Source organism: Canis lupus, chromosome 28 (assembly GCF_048164855.1).
Source record: "Canis lupus baileyi chromosome 28, mCanLup2.hap1, whole genome shotgun sequence".
Lineage (NCBI taxonomy): Eukaryota > Metazoa > Chordata > Mammalia > Carnivora > Canidae > Canis > Canis lupus.
The window spans coordinates 12,555,500-12,571,484 of NC_132865.1; the positions used below are offsets into that span (position 1 = coordinate 12,555,500).

Below are 15,985 nucleotides of genomic sequence, written 5' to 3' on the forward strand. Positions count from 1 at the left end.
CCATTTACACAGAGCTAGCCCTTGCGAATTCAACCCTGCCTCCTTGTCTTGAAAACTGCTAACAATGTAATCTGATTACTTTGTCTAAGAATGTATTATCATTCAACCAACCAACCAATCAAGAATGTATATTAAAAAGTTCTTGCTACATTATTGTATAAAAAGGCTTAAAACATGTCTAACTCAAAAGTTTAACAAAATCCTCTCTACAGAATCTTCTTTTATTGGAGAAAGAGATGCTGCATCAATAAGACTCTTGATTATGTGCCATCTGCCCACATTGTTCTTCACTTTTTTTTATCTCTTATTTCATTGTTTTATGCATCTTCAAACTGACAAACTCTGCCGTGCATATGTCCTTTATAATACTGACTTCACATCATCCTCAGCCTCCATGTAAGAGTTTGAAGAATGACTACTGACAATTCTTGGAGACATGAGATACATCATGAGTCTTTGCACTTAAGCATAGCAATCACCTATTTTTATTTGGTATCATTATTATAAATAACCATATTATTATATCTGCTACTTTGGTATATCTTACAGCATAAAATGAAATCTCCACATGATATTAATAATGAATCGCCTAATAGCCCTGACAAAGAGATGTCATCATTGCTACCTGAACAGAGAGAGTTCCAAGAGAATTCAAGTATCTTATCCAAGGTAAAAGTATATAGATAAACAAATAAATATGGGGCACCTGGGTGGCTCAGTGGTTGAGTGTCTGCCTTTGGGTCAAGGAGTGATTTCAGAGTCCTGGGATCAAGTCTCGCATCAGGCTCCTCACAGGGAGTCTGCTTCTCCCTATGCCTATGTCTCTGCCTCACTCTGTGTCTCTCATGAATAAATAAAATCTTTAAAAAACAACAACAAAACAAATAAATATGAAGTTAGGTTATGTCAGAGTCGGGATTCACTTTGATCTTTTGATTCTAACCCTGTCCTTCACTCTACACAATTATTTAATTCCCAGAGATTATCCTAAGACAAAGTAACTTTTCTAATTAACCATATTTACTGAAATATCAAAGTTTTTCTGTATATTTAACTTTAATCATATGTCATTTGTTCTTCTGGTATAGCCTTTGGTGATCATAAAATTTTTTATGGCGTAAGTCACGTAATCAAATATCAAAGGTTAAAAGACCACACTAACACATATCAAACAGTTCGTTATTACAAATCTCCTATTGAGATAAAAAAAATATACATAAAATTCTTGACACTTCCTGGCTCGTGATAATAAAGGTATAACTGACATATTGGAAAAATTAAATCCTTAATACTTCTACAATACTGTAAATTGAGGGCTTTTAGTTGCACTATTTTAAAAATCACAAAACAAAGAAAGATAAATGAAGAGTAATGAACTTGTTTTAGTTCTTACTGGAGAGAATTAAAAATTAAACTTGTTGTTTATAATAAAGATGGAATTCACGAAAGTAATGCCTGAGGCATTTAAACAAATACAATAAAAATAAAATCCCTTTACTACTATTTATTCCTAAATGCAGTGGATCAACATTCTTTATAACACTGCCATATTTCTTACAAAATTTATCACATTTTATATTTCTTATCTGTTTCTATGTAACTCCTGTAAGGTACAGACCACAGTCATGAAGTATGTACATAAAATCACAGCACAGGTCATGGTACTTACTTGACATTCAATGGAAAAAGTTATGAATAATATAAATTATTAATATGTCATAAGTGTTAGCCAAGGCCAAAGATGCCCATGATGTTGGGATTACATTGACCCTGAACAACATGGGTTTGAGCTGTGTGAGTCCACCTGTATGTGGATTTTTTACAGTACAGTACTGTAGATTTTATTTCCCTTATAATTTTCATACTAACATTTTATTTTCTCTAGTTTAAGAATATAGTATATAATACATACAGCATACAAATAGTATGTTTATGTTATCAATAAGGCTTCTAGTCAACAATAGGCTATTAGTAGTTATGTTTGGGGAGATCCAAAAGTTATATGCAGATTTCAACTCTGTAGGGCATCAATACCCCTAGCTCCCATGTTGTTCAAGGATCAAGCGTACTTTAAAGTCTATAACAGATTATATACACATATGCATGATACATATATAGATTATATGCACATATAATATATGCACATATATATTTAACATGCGGAAAAGACATCTATCTTGACATCATTTTAGTAAGTTTTATTGGAATAGCATTTTCAGACTTTTAAAAATAAAGTTGAAAGTTGAAAAGTATAAAGAATTTCAGAACTCTTTAGGTATAAGACTGTAAGTTATTTACAACTCTGATTTATATTAAGCCAGTGGTAAACTGATCCCACATGTATAATGAGTCAAACTCTTTCAAAACATTAAAAATGTATTAAAGGAGAGGAAACTGTACTAAACAGTTCATGCTGTTCTATAAAATTTAATTTTTCACAGTGGGAAAAATTTATTTCCTCCAAGAGAGTGACTTAATTGTCAAGGTTCACTATATTATCAGATATATTTGTATGGGACCTAAGCCTAGAAATATGGTTTAAGAACTCAAGTTTACAGAAACTGCCTCATATGTCTCCTTGTATATCCAAAGCCCTTTACAGAGGGTCTTTAAAAAAAAAAAAAAAAAGCACTTTTACTGCCTATGATGTAAAACTAAAATAGATATTTAAAAAGACATTAAATCATTTAGAGCATTTTCATTAGTTAAAAATAATATTCTTATGGTTTTTAATGTTTTAATATCATATTAGTTTTCTATTGCTGCATAACAAATTACCACAAACATAGCACTTTAAAAACCATTTATTATTTCACTGTTGTAAAGATCAGAAGTTTGACCTTAGGGTCTCAGAGGCCAATTAGGGCCTCAGAGGCCAAAATCAAGGTGCCAGCTGGCTGGCTCTATCTAGAAACTCTGGGGAAAATCCACTTCCAGGCTCACTTAGGTTGTTGGCAGAATCTTGTTATATGTGGCTGCAGGACTGGAGTACCCATTTCCTTGGTGCCTGTCAACTTGGAGAGGCTCTCAGCTTTTAGAGAGTGCATTTCCCTTCTGCCATATATATGGTAACATAATCATAGAAATAACACCAAAGGGGAAAAGTCATGGGAGCCACTATAAAATTTTGATTACCACAAACATGTTAAAAATCTTAGCAGTTAAAAGAGCAAGTGATTTGGGGACACCTGGGTGCCTCAGTGTTTGAGCATCTGCCTTTGGCTTTTAAAAATAAAACCCAAATGAAGGCAAAAAGCTATTAATAGCAATTTTAATTATGTGTAAAGTTTTAACATACAATAATGCATATGTAACATATAAATGATAATGACTTAATATTAAAGGTATCAAAGATATTGCCTAAATAATAATCTAAATAAACCATATAAATTTTAATCCATAAGACAAATATTGTGGATAAAAACAGAAAAGTAAAATATGGTTTCACCACATTAATATCTTAAATTATGTGATAGTGTCAGTTATATTTAACAGCAACCATGCTAAGATAGATTAGTGCTGAGGTAAAATTTATATGTAAGAAAGTCTAAAAATATTATAGTTTGAGTTTCCATAAGAGCTGTCAAAATCTTTTTCACCCTGTAATGACATGGCTGAAGCTACAGAGTATAATGCTAAGTGAAATAAGTCAGAGAAAGACAAATATGATTTCATTAATATTTGGAATTAAAAAAAAAAAAAAACAAGGAAAAAAAAAGAAAGAGACAAACCAAGAAACAGACTCTTAGCTATAGAGAACAAACTGATGATTATGAAAGGAATGGGGATGAAATAGGTGATGGAAATTAAGGAGGGCACTTGTGATGACCACCAGGTAATGTATGGAAGTGCTGGATCACTATATTGTATACCTGAAACTAATATAACATTCTATGTATACTGGAATTTTAAAAAATTATAAGAAAGGAGAAATCAAACAAGAATCAAAAAAAGAAAAAACTTTTCCACCCATTTCCTTCTTAGTATCCTCAAAAAAATCCATAAAATTAAAAAAGAATTTAAAACTTTACCTTTAATTCATTTATGCAACAGACCCTATCTGCCAATTAAAATAGTATGATTATCTACAAATGGAATGGAATACAGCCCAAATCAAGAAAAATACCAATTACCACATATACTAGAGCTAAAATGTCTGACAAGAAACATTCTTAAGCATTATAAACTAAAAATAATTTACATAATCTGTAAGAACTCCAACAATAACCCCTTTTTTCAGGCTTGAATACATTTATTGATGCATTGGACACAATAAAACCACAACTGTTATCAAAAAGTTTCCCTCCCCTCCCCCTCTTGTTCTCCCTTGGAAATATCTAAAAAAAGAAAAGATAAAAAAAAAAAAAGTTGATGATACAGGTGGATACTGACAAAGTGCCATATTGTGGGGTGAAGGAGCAGCGCTGGGGGTGGGATGGAGGTTGTAACGTTAACTTTGACAGCATGAAAATGGGTCTTGAGAGTATATCAGCCTGGATCCAACACTCAGCTTCACAGTGAGGGGTCTGAGTGCTGGTTGCGGAGGGAAAGCTGGATTTAGTGTTAGGGACCAGTTTGGGATAAGGAGCTGGAGGGGAAAGCTCTTTGTTTGGGAGCCCTGGCAGGGGGTTGTTGTTAGCTGGGTCCAGAGTCTGAGGGAGACCTAGTGCTCCCCCCACCCATTCCTAGGTTCACCAGGAATCAATGACAGGCTGAGAGGAGAGCTTATGTGGGGTTGATTACCCCTGTTAAAACTGGGCTCAGCCAGAAAAATCACCTACCTCTCTCCTACCCTATCTTGTCAGAGCAGAGGAACCCCAAAAGCTTTCAGTCCCAGCCCCACCTTGGCTTTGCCCCCATTTAACACTGCTCCCTTTCTCCTCCATAGTCTTCTACTCCCCTAGGTCACCTTGTCCAAAAGGGGTATTGGGCAGCGAGAGCAGGTGGCCATGGCAGGCTCCATCTCTGCCCTGCAGGTATGAAGCGGCCCCTGAGCCCCTCTCCCCCGGGTGAGAAGGAGCCCCCCACATCTAGAGCTACGGAGTGCCTCCTTGGCCTCCAGAACCTTGTCCAAATAGCCTTGAACCCTCTCCAGCTTGAGACCCCATCTGCCACCTTCAGTGATTCTCACCTTTGCCCTCCCCACTCACACCACTTCCACAGCAGCTGCTGCTGGCTCAGGCCCTGGTGCCTCTCTCCCAGGCTCTGGGGAACAGGGTGGGCAGGAGGAAGAAGAGGAAGAGGAGGCAGGATCCAAGAGGTCTGAGTGGGCCGGCTCCCTGGGTGTGGGGTCCGGAGTCAGCGGTGGCTGGAGTTGGGGGCCAGGAGGTGGGGCTGCAGGAACTGCTTTGCTCTGTGGCTCTCCAGGGGATCCACTGCCTGGAGTCGGGGTTGGGGACACCAGCACCCCATCCCAGGCCAGGGTTTGTGGCCTCTGCTTGCTCTTGGCAGCTTCAACAGCCTTGAGTTTTCTGATGGGTTTGTGGCCTTTGTAATGTGCTTCGGCTTGGTTTGCGAAGTTGAACCTCAGGTGACAGATGTTACAGGAAATGAAGAGCTTCTTCTTCAGAGGGGAAGGGACCCCAAACGTGTGGCTGATGACAGCTTTCTGGATCGGGTCCATCGTGCTGAAGTTGGGGGTGAGACTGAGCGCAGTGGCACCATTCGAGTGGAGGGCGAGCAAGTGCTTGAAGTCCAGCGGGGGGCTGCAGAGGCCTGGCAGGCAGGGAAGCCAGCAGGGGCCTGGGGGCGCTGGAGGCTGGGCCTGCGAAGAGCATTCTCCCCCTTCGCCTTTGGAGGCACCACGGAGCACCATCTGGCCCGGTGGGGGTGTCCCCAAGCTGAGCTGCCCCTTTTCTTAAAGCCATGTGCAAACATCATTGACAGGTCAAAGGCAAAATCAGGGAAGATTCCCACTGGTCCTTAGGGAAAGTGGAGCAAAGGTGATAAAACTCAAACATGCTGTCCTTTTCAATTTTCTGTAACTCTCCCTGCAACCAAGGGAAGTAGCAAGAACTTGAAGAGTGAAATAGGACATTACCATACAGCTATTAACTTAAAATCAGTTCAGCAGAAATAAGCATAAAATCAGTAGTTCAAAATACTGTTGGCTATCCTATAAAGTCAAGAGAAATGTCTGCTTGAGACCTCTTCCTCTAAATTTTCTTGATTTTTTTCATTATTTATGCCATTCAAATCTCTGCTCATATATAACCTTCCCTGACCAACTTATCAAAAATAACCCTCATCAACACACATACACACCTCTTCACCTTTTATTCTCTTAATTGCTTTAATTCACATACCACTAATTATTCCTAAAATCATATTTACTGGAATATAAGCTTTAAGAGTGGAAGAAGGAATTTCTCCTATATTTTTTACTGTTTTTTTCCTACCAATTAGAGTAACGCCCAGTGTATGCTAGACATTCAATATATATATTTAATGAGTGAATGAATGGGTGACAAATATTAAAATGTTTTTAAAGGTGCACTTGAAAATAAAACATCAAATTCATAATAACAGTTCCACAGTACCTATCAAAGAGATAGGTACACAGGTAGGTAGATAATTATGGGGGGTAGAGAGAGACAGAGAAGGGACAGACATAGAGACAGAAAGACAGAAAGAAAAAAAAAAAGAAAGAGAAAGCAGTATGTTCCCACAGGCTATGGTTTGCCTCTTTACTTTCTTATGGGAAAGATCCAAAGAGGACTATAATTTTGGGACAAAGTTATATTTCTCTTATCAAAAATCTGGGACTAAAAATGAAAAAATACTGACAAATGTTTATTCTGATTGGTAGTACAAATACACAAGTATCTGTAATATTGTTCTTTATATTGCTTGGTAAATATTTCAAACTTTTAAATGTTTCAAACTTTTAAATGTTCACAGCAAAGCAAACCATCAATAAAACAAAAAAGCAATTTAATGAATGGGAGAAGATATTTTTAAGTTACAAATTAAGTACATGATAAGTACCTAATATCCAAAATATAAGGAACTTATATAATACTACCAAACAATCCAATTTAAAAATGGACAGAGGACCTGAATAGACATTTTTCCAAAGAAGACATTCAGATGGACAACAGACACATAAAAAAGATGTTTAACATCACTCATCATTATAGAAATGCAAATCAAAACACTGATCAGCACCTCACACTAGTCAGAATGGCTAGTATCAAAAACACAAGAAATATATGGGCGAGAATATGGAAAAAAGGGAACGCTCATGCACTATTTATGGAAATATAGATCAGTACAGCCACTACAGAAAACAGCATGGAGGTTCCTCAAACAATTAAAAATAGAAATACCACATGATCAAGTAATTCCACCATTGGTTATCTACCCAAAGAAAATGAAAACACTAACTCAAAAAGATATATGCACCCCAAGTTTACCTCAGCCTTATTTACAATAGCCAAGATATGGAAGCAAACTAAGTGTCCACTGATAGATAAATGGGTAAAAAATATGTGGTATATACACACAATAAAATATTAGCCATAAAAATATGGAATCTTGCTGTTTGCAACAACATGGATGGACCTAGAGGGTATCATACTAAGTGAAATAAATCAAAGACAAGTATCATAGGATTTCACTTATTTGTGGAATCTAAAACAAAACGAATGAACAAACAGACTCAAATACACAATATGAATTGGTGGCTGCAAGAGGAAAGGTGGGTGAAGTGATGTATGAAATAAATAAAGAGATAAGGTATAAACTTCCAGTTATAAAATGAGTAATTCACAAAGATGAAAAGTATGGCATAGTGAATATGGTCAATAATACTGGAATAAGATTGTATGGTGACAGTGGTGACTACACTTAATAAGTGATAGCAGGGCAGCCCTGGTGGCTCAGCGGTTTAGTGCCACCTGCAGCCCGGGGTGTGATCCTGGAGATCCGGGATCGAGTCCCACATCGGGCTCCCTGCATGGAGCCTGCTTCTCCCTCTGTCTGTGTCTCTGCCTCTCTCTCTCTCTCTGTGTCTCTAGGAATAAATAAAATCTTAAAAAAATACATTAAAAAAATTTTTTAAAAATAAGTGACAGTAATAATATGTATTATATAATGTATAATACATTATAATATGTGGTATCATATTTGTTATACATATTAAGATATATTATGGATAAGAACAAATTTGAAGGACTCAAAACTCTAATTTCAAGGCTTACTACAAAGCTCCAGTAATCAAGACAGTGTAGTACAGTCATAAGGCTGGACATTTAGATCACTGAAATAGACATAAGAGCCCAGAAATAAATTCAGACACTGATTTTCAACAAGAATGCCAAGACAATTCAATGGGAGTCATTTTTTTCAATTAAAACTTCAATTATACCTACACAGTTATAAATATATGCAATATATAAAAATTCCTAAAATTTTTATTTTACATAATGTAAAAACTGTAAAATTAGAATATCCTTAGAAGAACAAGGCTTGAATCCCTGTGATCTTGGATTAGCCACACCATTCTTAGAAGTGACACTAAAAGCTCAGATAACAACAAAAAAAAAAAGATAAATTGGACCTCATCAAAATAAAAACTTTAATGCTTTAAAAACACTAAGCACATAAAAAACAATCCAAAGAATGAAATAAAATATTTACAAATCATGTATGTGATATAGAACTTGTATCCAGAAAATATAAAGAACTCTTACAACTCAATAAAAAAAAAATCCAATTCAAACCTGGACAGAGGATTTATTTTTTTAAATAAATTTATTTTTTATTGGTGTTCAATTTACCAACATACAGAATAACACCCAGTGCTCACCCCGTCAAGTGCCCCCCTCAGTGCCCGTCACCCATTCACCCCCACCCCCTGCCCTCCTCCCCTTCCACTATCCCCTAGTTCGTTTCCCAGAGTGAGGAGTCTTCATGTTCTGTCTCCCTTTCTGATATTTCCCACACATTTCCTCTCCCTTCCCTTATATTCCCTTTCACTATTATTTATATTCCCCAAATGAATGAGAACATACAATGTTTGTCCTTCTGCGATTGACTTACTTCACTCAGCATAATACCCTCCAGTTCCATCCACGTTGAAGCAAATGGTGGGTATTTGTCATTTCTAATGGCTGAGGAATATTCCATTGTATACATAAACCACATCTTCTTTATCCATTCATCTTTCCATGGACACCGAGGCTCCTTCCACAGTTTGGCTATTGTGGACATTGCTGCTAGAAACATCGGGGTGCAGGTGTCCCGGTGTTTCATTGCATCTGCATCTTTGGGGTAAATCCCCAACAGTGCAATTGCTGGGTCGTAGGGCAGGTCTATTTTTAACTCTTTGAGGAACCTCCACACAGTTTTCCAGAGTGGCTACACCTTTTCACATTCCCACCAACAGTATAAGAAGGTTCCCTTTTCTCCGCATCCTCTCCAACATTTGTGGTTTCCTGCCTTGTTACTTTTCCCCATTCTCACTGGTGTGAGGTGGTATCTCATTGTGGTTTTGATTTGTATTTCCCTGATGGCAAGTGATGCAGAGCATTTTCTCATTGGACAGAGGATTTAAATAAACAATTCTCCAAAGAGACACAAGTGGTAATTACCATATGAAAAGATGTTTAACATCATTAATCACTTAGAAAATTCAAATCAAACCCAAAGGAAATACTTCTTTACAGCTACTTAATGCCTAGAACTAGAGATAACAAATATTAACAAAAATGTGGAGAAACAGGAATTGATATATTGCTGGTAGAAATATACTGGTCCAGTATATTTCCAGTACTGCTTTGTAAAACAGTTGGGAAGTTCCTCAAAATGTTGAACGTTATATGTTTAACAAAATGTTACCATATAATCCAGTAATTCCAGCCCTAGGTATACAACCAAAAGAAAACATACAACCACACAAAAACTTGCAAATAAACATTCTATGCAGCTTTAAAAATAGCAACAAAAACAAATAAAAACAATAGAAATGTCTATCAAATTATAAGTGGATAACTAAAATATGTTGTTCATTGAATGGAGTATTATCTGGCAATGAAAGGGAATGAAGTGACGATATACAGTGCAATATGGATGAACCTCAAAAACATTATAGTAAGTGAAAGAACCCAGACAGAAAGACCAGATATGGTAAGATTCCATATATATGAAATGTCCAGAATTGAAAACTCTTAATGAGACAGAAATTAGAGCAATGTTTACCTAGCAGTAAGGGCACTCATGGGAAAAAAAAATGATAACCATAAAGGGATATAGAGTATCTTTTTGGGAGGGCAAAAATATTTTAATGCAGATTGTCTGGTGATGGTTGCATATACCATGAATGAATATGAAAAAAACACTGAATTTGTATACCTTAAATGAGTGACTTTAAGTTGGTGAATTGTCTGGTATATAAATTCTATCTTACTGACACTGTTGAAAAATATAAGTAGGATTAACCCATCTATTTATTGGAAAGTAAAAGGAATGTTAGACTCAATCAAGAAATAATATTCATTTTTATGCAGTGTTTTTAAAACTGCATCTAAAAGAAAATGATTCAGAAATGTCACAAGGAACAGATTATGCAAATATACATAAGAAAGGAACAAAAAGAGTTCACGATATCAATACCATCTAAGGTTGAACTCAAGGCAGAAAGCATTAAGAAAACAAGAAGCTCTTTCTTATATATGAAACAATCATGTAATGGAATATGAAAAACAGCTTTGTGCCATTTGCCCAACCTTTACAAATGTAACTTTATGCTATATTTGCTTCAGATTTTCTTGGTCTATTGTTCTGTATAAAACTCCATGTGTCCTCTCCTGATCCTATTCCTTTGCCTCCTTCCTTCACCTGTCTACATACCTTTTCTCTAAAGTAAACTGGATGCAATGTCTGTCCCATCACAACAATATTTATAGCCACACTGTTCATAAAAGAAAAACTTGTAAGCTATATAAATTTATATCAATATATATGAAGAATATCCTTGCTACTCAATAGGTTATGAAAATTAAAAATGAATGAACTAAGACTATATCTACTATTTTAAAAATACTATTAATGAACAGAAAAACCAAGTTAGGACATTATTTATGAAATGTTCAAAATTCTGCAAAATACTTTATGTCTGAAAATCTATAAATATATAATCAAGTATTAAAAATAAGTTGAGAAATAATAAAAAATGAAGTTGTGTATATCTTTTGCTGTGAAGACTTAAATTTTAAAGAAGTCAATGCATCAATCAATTCCTTTATGGATTATGCTTTTTTCTCCTCGAAATTATCCTTGTCAACCACTAGATCATAAATATGATTATCAGTATTTCCTGATAAAAGTTTTTAAAAGTTTGCTTTTCTCCGTTAAAATTTTTTAAACCTAGCTAGAATTGATCTTGTGCATAGTATAATTATAATATAAATTGAGGGGCGCCTCAGTCAGATAAGCGTCTGTCTCCGGCTCAGGTCATGATCCTAAGGGTCTGGGATTAAGCCCCACATTGGGCACTCTGCTCAGCAGGGAGCCTGCTTCTCCCTCTCCTTCTGCCTGCTGCTGCTCCTGCTTATGCACTCTCTCTCTCTCTTTCGAATAAATAAAATCTTAAAAAAAACACAAAAACCTAAATTTATTTTTTTCTGTAAGGTTGGTCATTATCCCAGAACTATTTACTGTATTCTTTCTCACTGTTGTGCAATGCCTTATTTGTCACATATCAGGTGTCCATACATTAATAGACTGAGATCTATTTTGTTACACCTATTTTTATTTATCTCCATCCTAATACTGCTCTGTCTTTATTATAATAGATTTATAGTGAGCTTATATATGATGAGAAAAGTTTCTCTAACAACTTGAATAATGCTGTGGCTCTTCTTGGTTCTTAGATCTTATGTAGAACTACTAAGATTAGCTTGTTAAAGTTTCACTAATCTAATAATCCCTAAATGACTCAGCTCTCATTTTTCAGATTTTCTTTTCTACCCTAAAACATTGTTCTATAATTTCCTCCATATATACATTACCATCTTTTATTAAGATTATTCCTAGATACTTATTCATATCTTACTTGGGAATACGTAAAGCCTTTATCAAAATACCAGGCAAACAAGTGAAATAAGACTGAGAAAGACAAATATCATGTGATTTCACTCATAAGAGGAAGCTAAAAAAAAAAAAGAATAAACAAAAAGCAGAATCAGGCTGTAAATACAGAGAAAAAACTGATGGTTATTTGAGGAGAGAGCGGTAGGGACTGGGGCAAAATGGATGAAGAGCAAGAGATACAGGCTTCCAGTTATAAAATGAGTAAGTCATAAAAATAAAAGGCACAGGCTTTCTGTCCCTTTCTGGTGTTCAAGATGTCAAAGCAATGATGTGGTGAGTCCTCTGGGGTGAAATTCTGGATTTCCCGGATTCCCTGTAGGAGCCGTGATCAACTGTGCTGACAACACAGGAGCTAAAAATCTGTATATCATTTCTATGAAGAGGACCAAGGGACGGCTGAACAGACTTCCTACTGCAGGTATGGGTGACATGGTGATGGCCACAGTGAAGAAAGGCAAACCAGAGCTCAGAAAGAAGGTACATCCAGCAGTGGTAATTCAACAACGAAAGTCATGCCAGAGAAAAGATGGCGCAATTCTCAATTTTGAAGATAACATGGAGGTCATAGTAAAAAATGATGGTGAAATCAAAGGTTTTGTTATCACAGGACCAGTTGCAAAGGAGGGTGCAGACTTGTGGCCCAGGATTGCATCTAATGCTGGCAGCACTACATAAAAATAAAAGGAATATAGTCGGTGATGTAGCAGCATTGTATGGGGACAGACGGCAGCTACACTGTAGTGAACACAGCATAATGTATAGAGTTGTTGCATCATTATGTTGTTCATCTGAAACCAACACAATATTGTGTGTCCACTACACTCTTTTTTAAAAATATAGTATAGTTTTTACAAAAAAAAAAAAAAAGAGTACTGGGCAAACAATAAATATTCAAACTATTAACTGCCATCATTAATGTATATTTTAGTATATTATCTATTAGTTTTTAGTGTGGTGTAGGAATGTTTTTGAGCCTTTGCATGTTGATTTTCCATATAAGAAAACTCGCTTCCCTTTTTTAAAAATTTATTTGAGAGAGAGAGAGAGAGAGAGAGAGAGAAAGAGCTCAAACATGGGAGGGAGGAGGAGAAGGAGAGAGAGAGTCCCAAGCTGACTCTCTACTGAGCATGGAGCCTGGCGGGGCTATAGCTCATGACCCTGAGTTCACAAGCCTGGAATCATGACCTGAGTTGAAACCAAGAGTCAGACACTCAACAGACTGCACCACTCAGGAACCCCAGAAGGTGCTTCACTTTCTTATGAGTTCCAATGCTCTGTGTTTTTTCTTAATTTGCTTCTAGTTTTAATATAGGTCATTACTTCATGAATATACCCTTCAAATTCTAGTTTCCTAAGAGATGTATCTTGAATAAATGTTTAAATTGTTCAAGTGTTTTCCCTGTATAGCTTTCTTTAATATATTAATATTATTCCATCACTAGCAAGATTTCCCAGGATGCAGAGTATGAGGTAGAAAGGTGATGGAAAAAAAAAAAAAAAGGTGATGGAGAATCAAGTGTTAGGATCATTTATGGAAGAAAAGGGAAGGAAACAGGACTGGGCAAAAGGAAAAATTAGACTATAATGAAATCCCAGTGGAAACACCATCCAACACCACAAGAGGCTCCAAAGCTAAGATGGGATGGTATACCAGACTTTTCTTAAATTGGCAGGAGAGGGTCATGTCCTTAAACTTCCTGATGTACCAGTTATTTGAATTCAAGTTGTACAGGAAAAGGGGCTTGAACTTGGACAAGCTGACTCTTCATCCAGTCATTTCTTGAAATTGACCAGTAGCTGAGAGTTATCTATTAGCAACATTTCCAAGCACTAGGACAATAGTCCTTAATTGGACTATTTTTTTCAGCCACAGTATCAACTAAATATAAACTGCAATAATAGATTTTGTGGTGTTCAACTTCCTTAAGTATTGGGATAAACCATATTTTGATAATGTGATATTTACATATATACTGATAAATTCAGTTTTCTAATACTTCATACTATTTTATAAACACTGCTGTTTCACTTGCTAATACTTTCTTCCCTATCTTTAAACTTATATTTGTAAGTGACACTACTCTATACTTTTTATTCATTTACTCATGGAATATTTAATGAGTGCTTTCTATGTAGCATATACTGTTGGAGGTGTTTAGGATATACCTTTCAAGAATATAATTCTTTATTCTGTTTCTATAGAAGATAAGTATTAATTTCACTTGTTGAATATCCACAACATACTTACTTCAAAATCTTTATCAGATATTGCAGAAAATTGTTTTCATCCAGGATAAATGCTTTTGTCTTATTTAACATGTTATTAAATGTGCTTTAAAATTATATTCTAGGCTCACATTAGGTGGAAGATTTGTTATAAATATGCATATTATTAATACTGCATATGTTTTTCTTCTTTTCCCCACTCTCTTTCTGTGTGACTTTACTTTTTCTAGCTCTTTTAATAATGCCTGTAGCTGACCCCATTAGATGGTGACAACACTTATCGTGGTAAGCACAGAGTACAGAATTGTTAAATCAATGTGTTGTACACCTGAAACTAATATAACATTATATGCTAATTATACTTCAATTTAAAAAAAAAAAGAATATGGGTTTACTCCAAGTTTTGTTGAGGGAAATGGCAGACCCAATCAAGATACTTTGGGCTCCTGGAGATTAGCATAACCCCAAGATGAATTTGGAGGCCTTTTTTTTTCAGCCATAGCTTATGAAAAGGGTGCCACACATTAAACTGTTTGCAATCAATTAAATACTTTATCTGAAAACTCTGTATTTGAAAACCACTTCTAATGTGCTTTACTGATAGAAGCTAAATTTCTGGCTTCCACCTCTCATTTATTAACCCAGTGGGCAGCAGCCCCACAAAATCAGCTCTGCTCACAGTTATTCACATTCTTCTCTGAAGAGATCTGTCTCATATTTGAGGCTAGCTATGTCTTTATTTGTTTTTATTATGCTGTCATTAGCATTTAGATTTAAATTTAAGTACTAAATTTACAATCTTGTTTTAAAATATCTGAAAGGCACATTAAATGATAAATAATGTAATACTGCCTTGACCTTCAGTGGAACAATTAATAGCATCCATAACCAGACATAAAGTTACTTACATAGATAAAGGATGAATATGTAGGAATCTAATAAATCAAATAAAAAGGTGATATAATAATTATTTCTCCATCTGCAATTTGGAAATGCAAGTCCCCTCATAAACACATAGAACACTTACATAAGTGTCTCAAGTTTTGCTTTGTTTTTTATACAAGGTACATTTTTTGTACATTTTAATTCCAGCATAATTAACATACAGTATCATATTAGTTTAAGGTATAAAATATATAGTGATTCAACAATTCCATATATCACCCAATGTTTATAATGACAAGTGCCTTCCTCAATCCCTATTTCACCCATTCCCCCCACCCACCTCCCCTCTGGTAACCATTAGTTTGTTCTCTATGTTAAGAGTCTGTTTCTTGGTCTTTTTTTTTTTTTTTTTTTGCTCTTTGCCCACTTGTTTTATTTCTTAAATTCCATGAGTGAAAGTATATGGTATTTGTCTTTCTCTGACTTATTTCATTTAGCAGGATACTCTCTAGCTCCATTAATGTCATTGCAAACGGCAAGATTTCATTCTTCTTTATGGCTGAATAATATTTCATTGTGTGTGTGTGTGTATATATATATATATACACACACAATGAAATATTTTATATATATATACACATATATATACACACACACACACACACACACTACATCTTCTTTATCCATTCATCTATTAACAGACACTTGGGCTGCTTCCATAATTTGGCTATTGTAAAGAATGCTGCAATAAATATAGACGTGCATGTATCCCTTTGAAATA

The 15,985-nt window shown here is 35.5% G+C and overlaps 1 protein-coding gene and 1 pseudogene across 2 annotated transcripts in view; one reads left to right on the forward strand and one right to left on the reverse strand.

Annotated features, from left to right (window-relative positions):
- The window catches only part of LOC140620186 (zinc finger protein 385C-like), a 450,118-nt gene that overhangs the window by 408,288 nt on the left and 25,845 nt on the right, over positions 1–15,985 (reverse strand). Inside the window, exon 2 of one of the 2 annotated variants that reach the window (XM_072804078.1) lies at positions 3,471–5,990. The exons of the other annotated variant lie outside the window; for it this stretch is intronic. Within the exon in view, the coding sequence (XP_072660179.1) occupies positions 5,147–5,815 (669 nt within the window). The 5' untranslated portion in view covers positions 5,816–5,990 and the 3' untranslated portion in view covers positions 3,471–5,146. Of the gene's footprint in view, positions 1–3,470; positions 5,991–15,985 lie in introns of those variants that run through there. 2 annotated transcript variants of the gene reach the window in all.
- LOC140619951 (large ribosomal subunit protein uL14 pseudogene) lies at positions 12,348–12,768 on the forward strand (annotated as a pseudogene).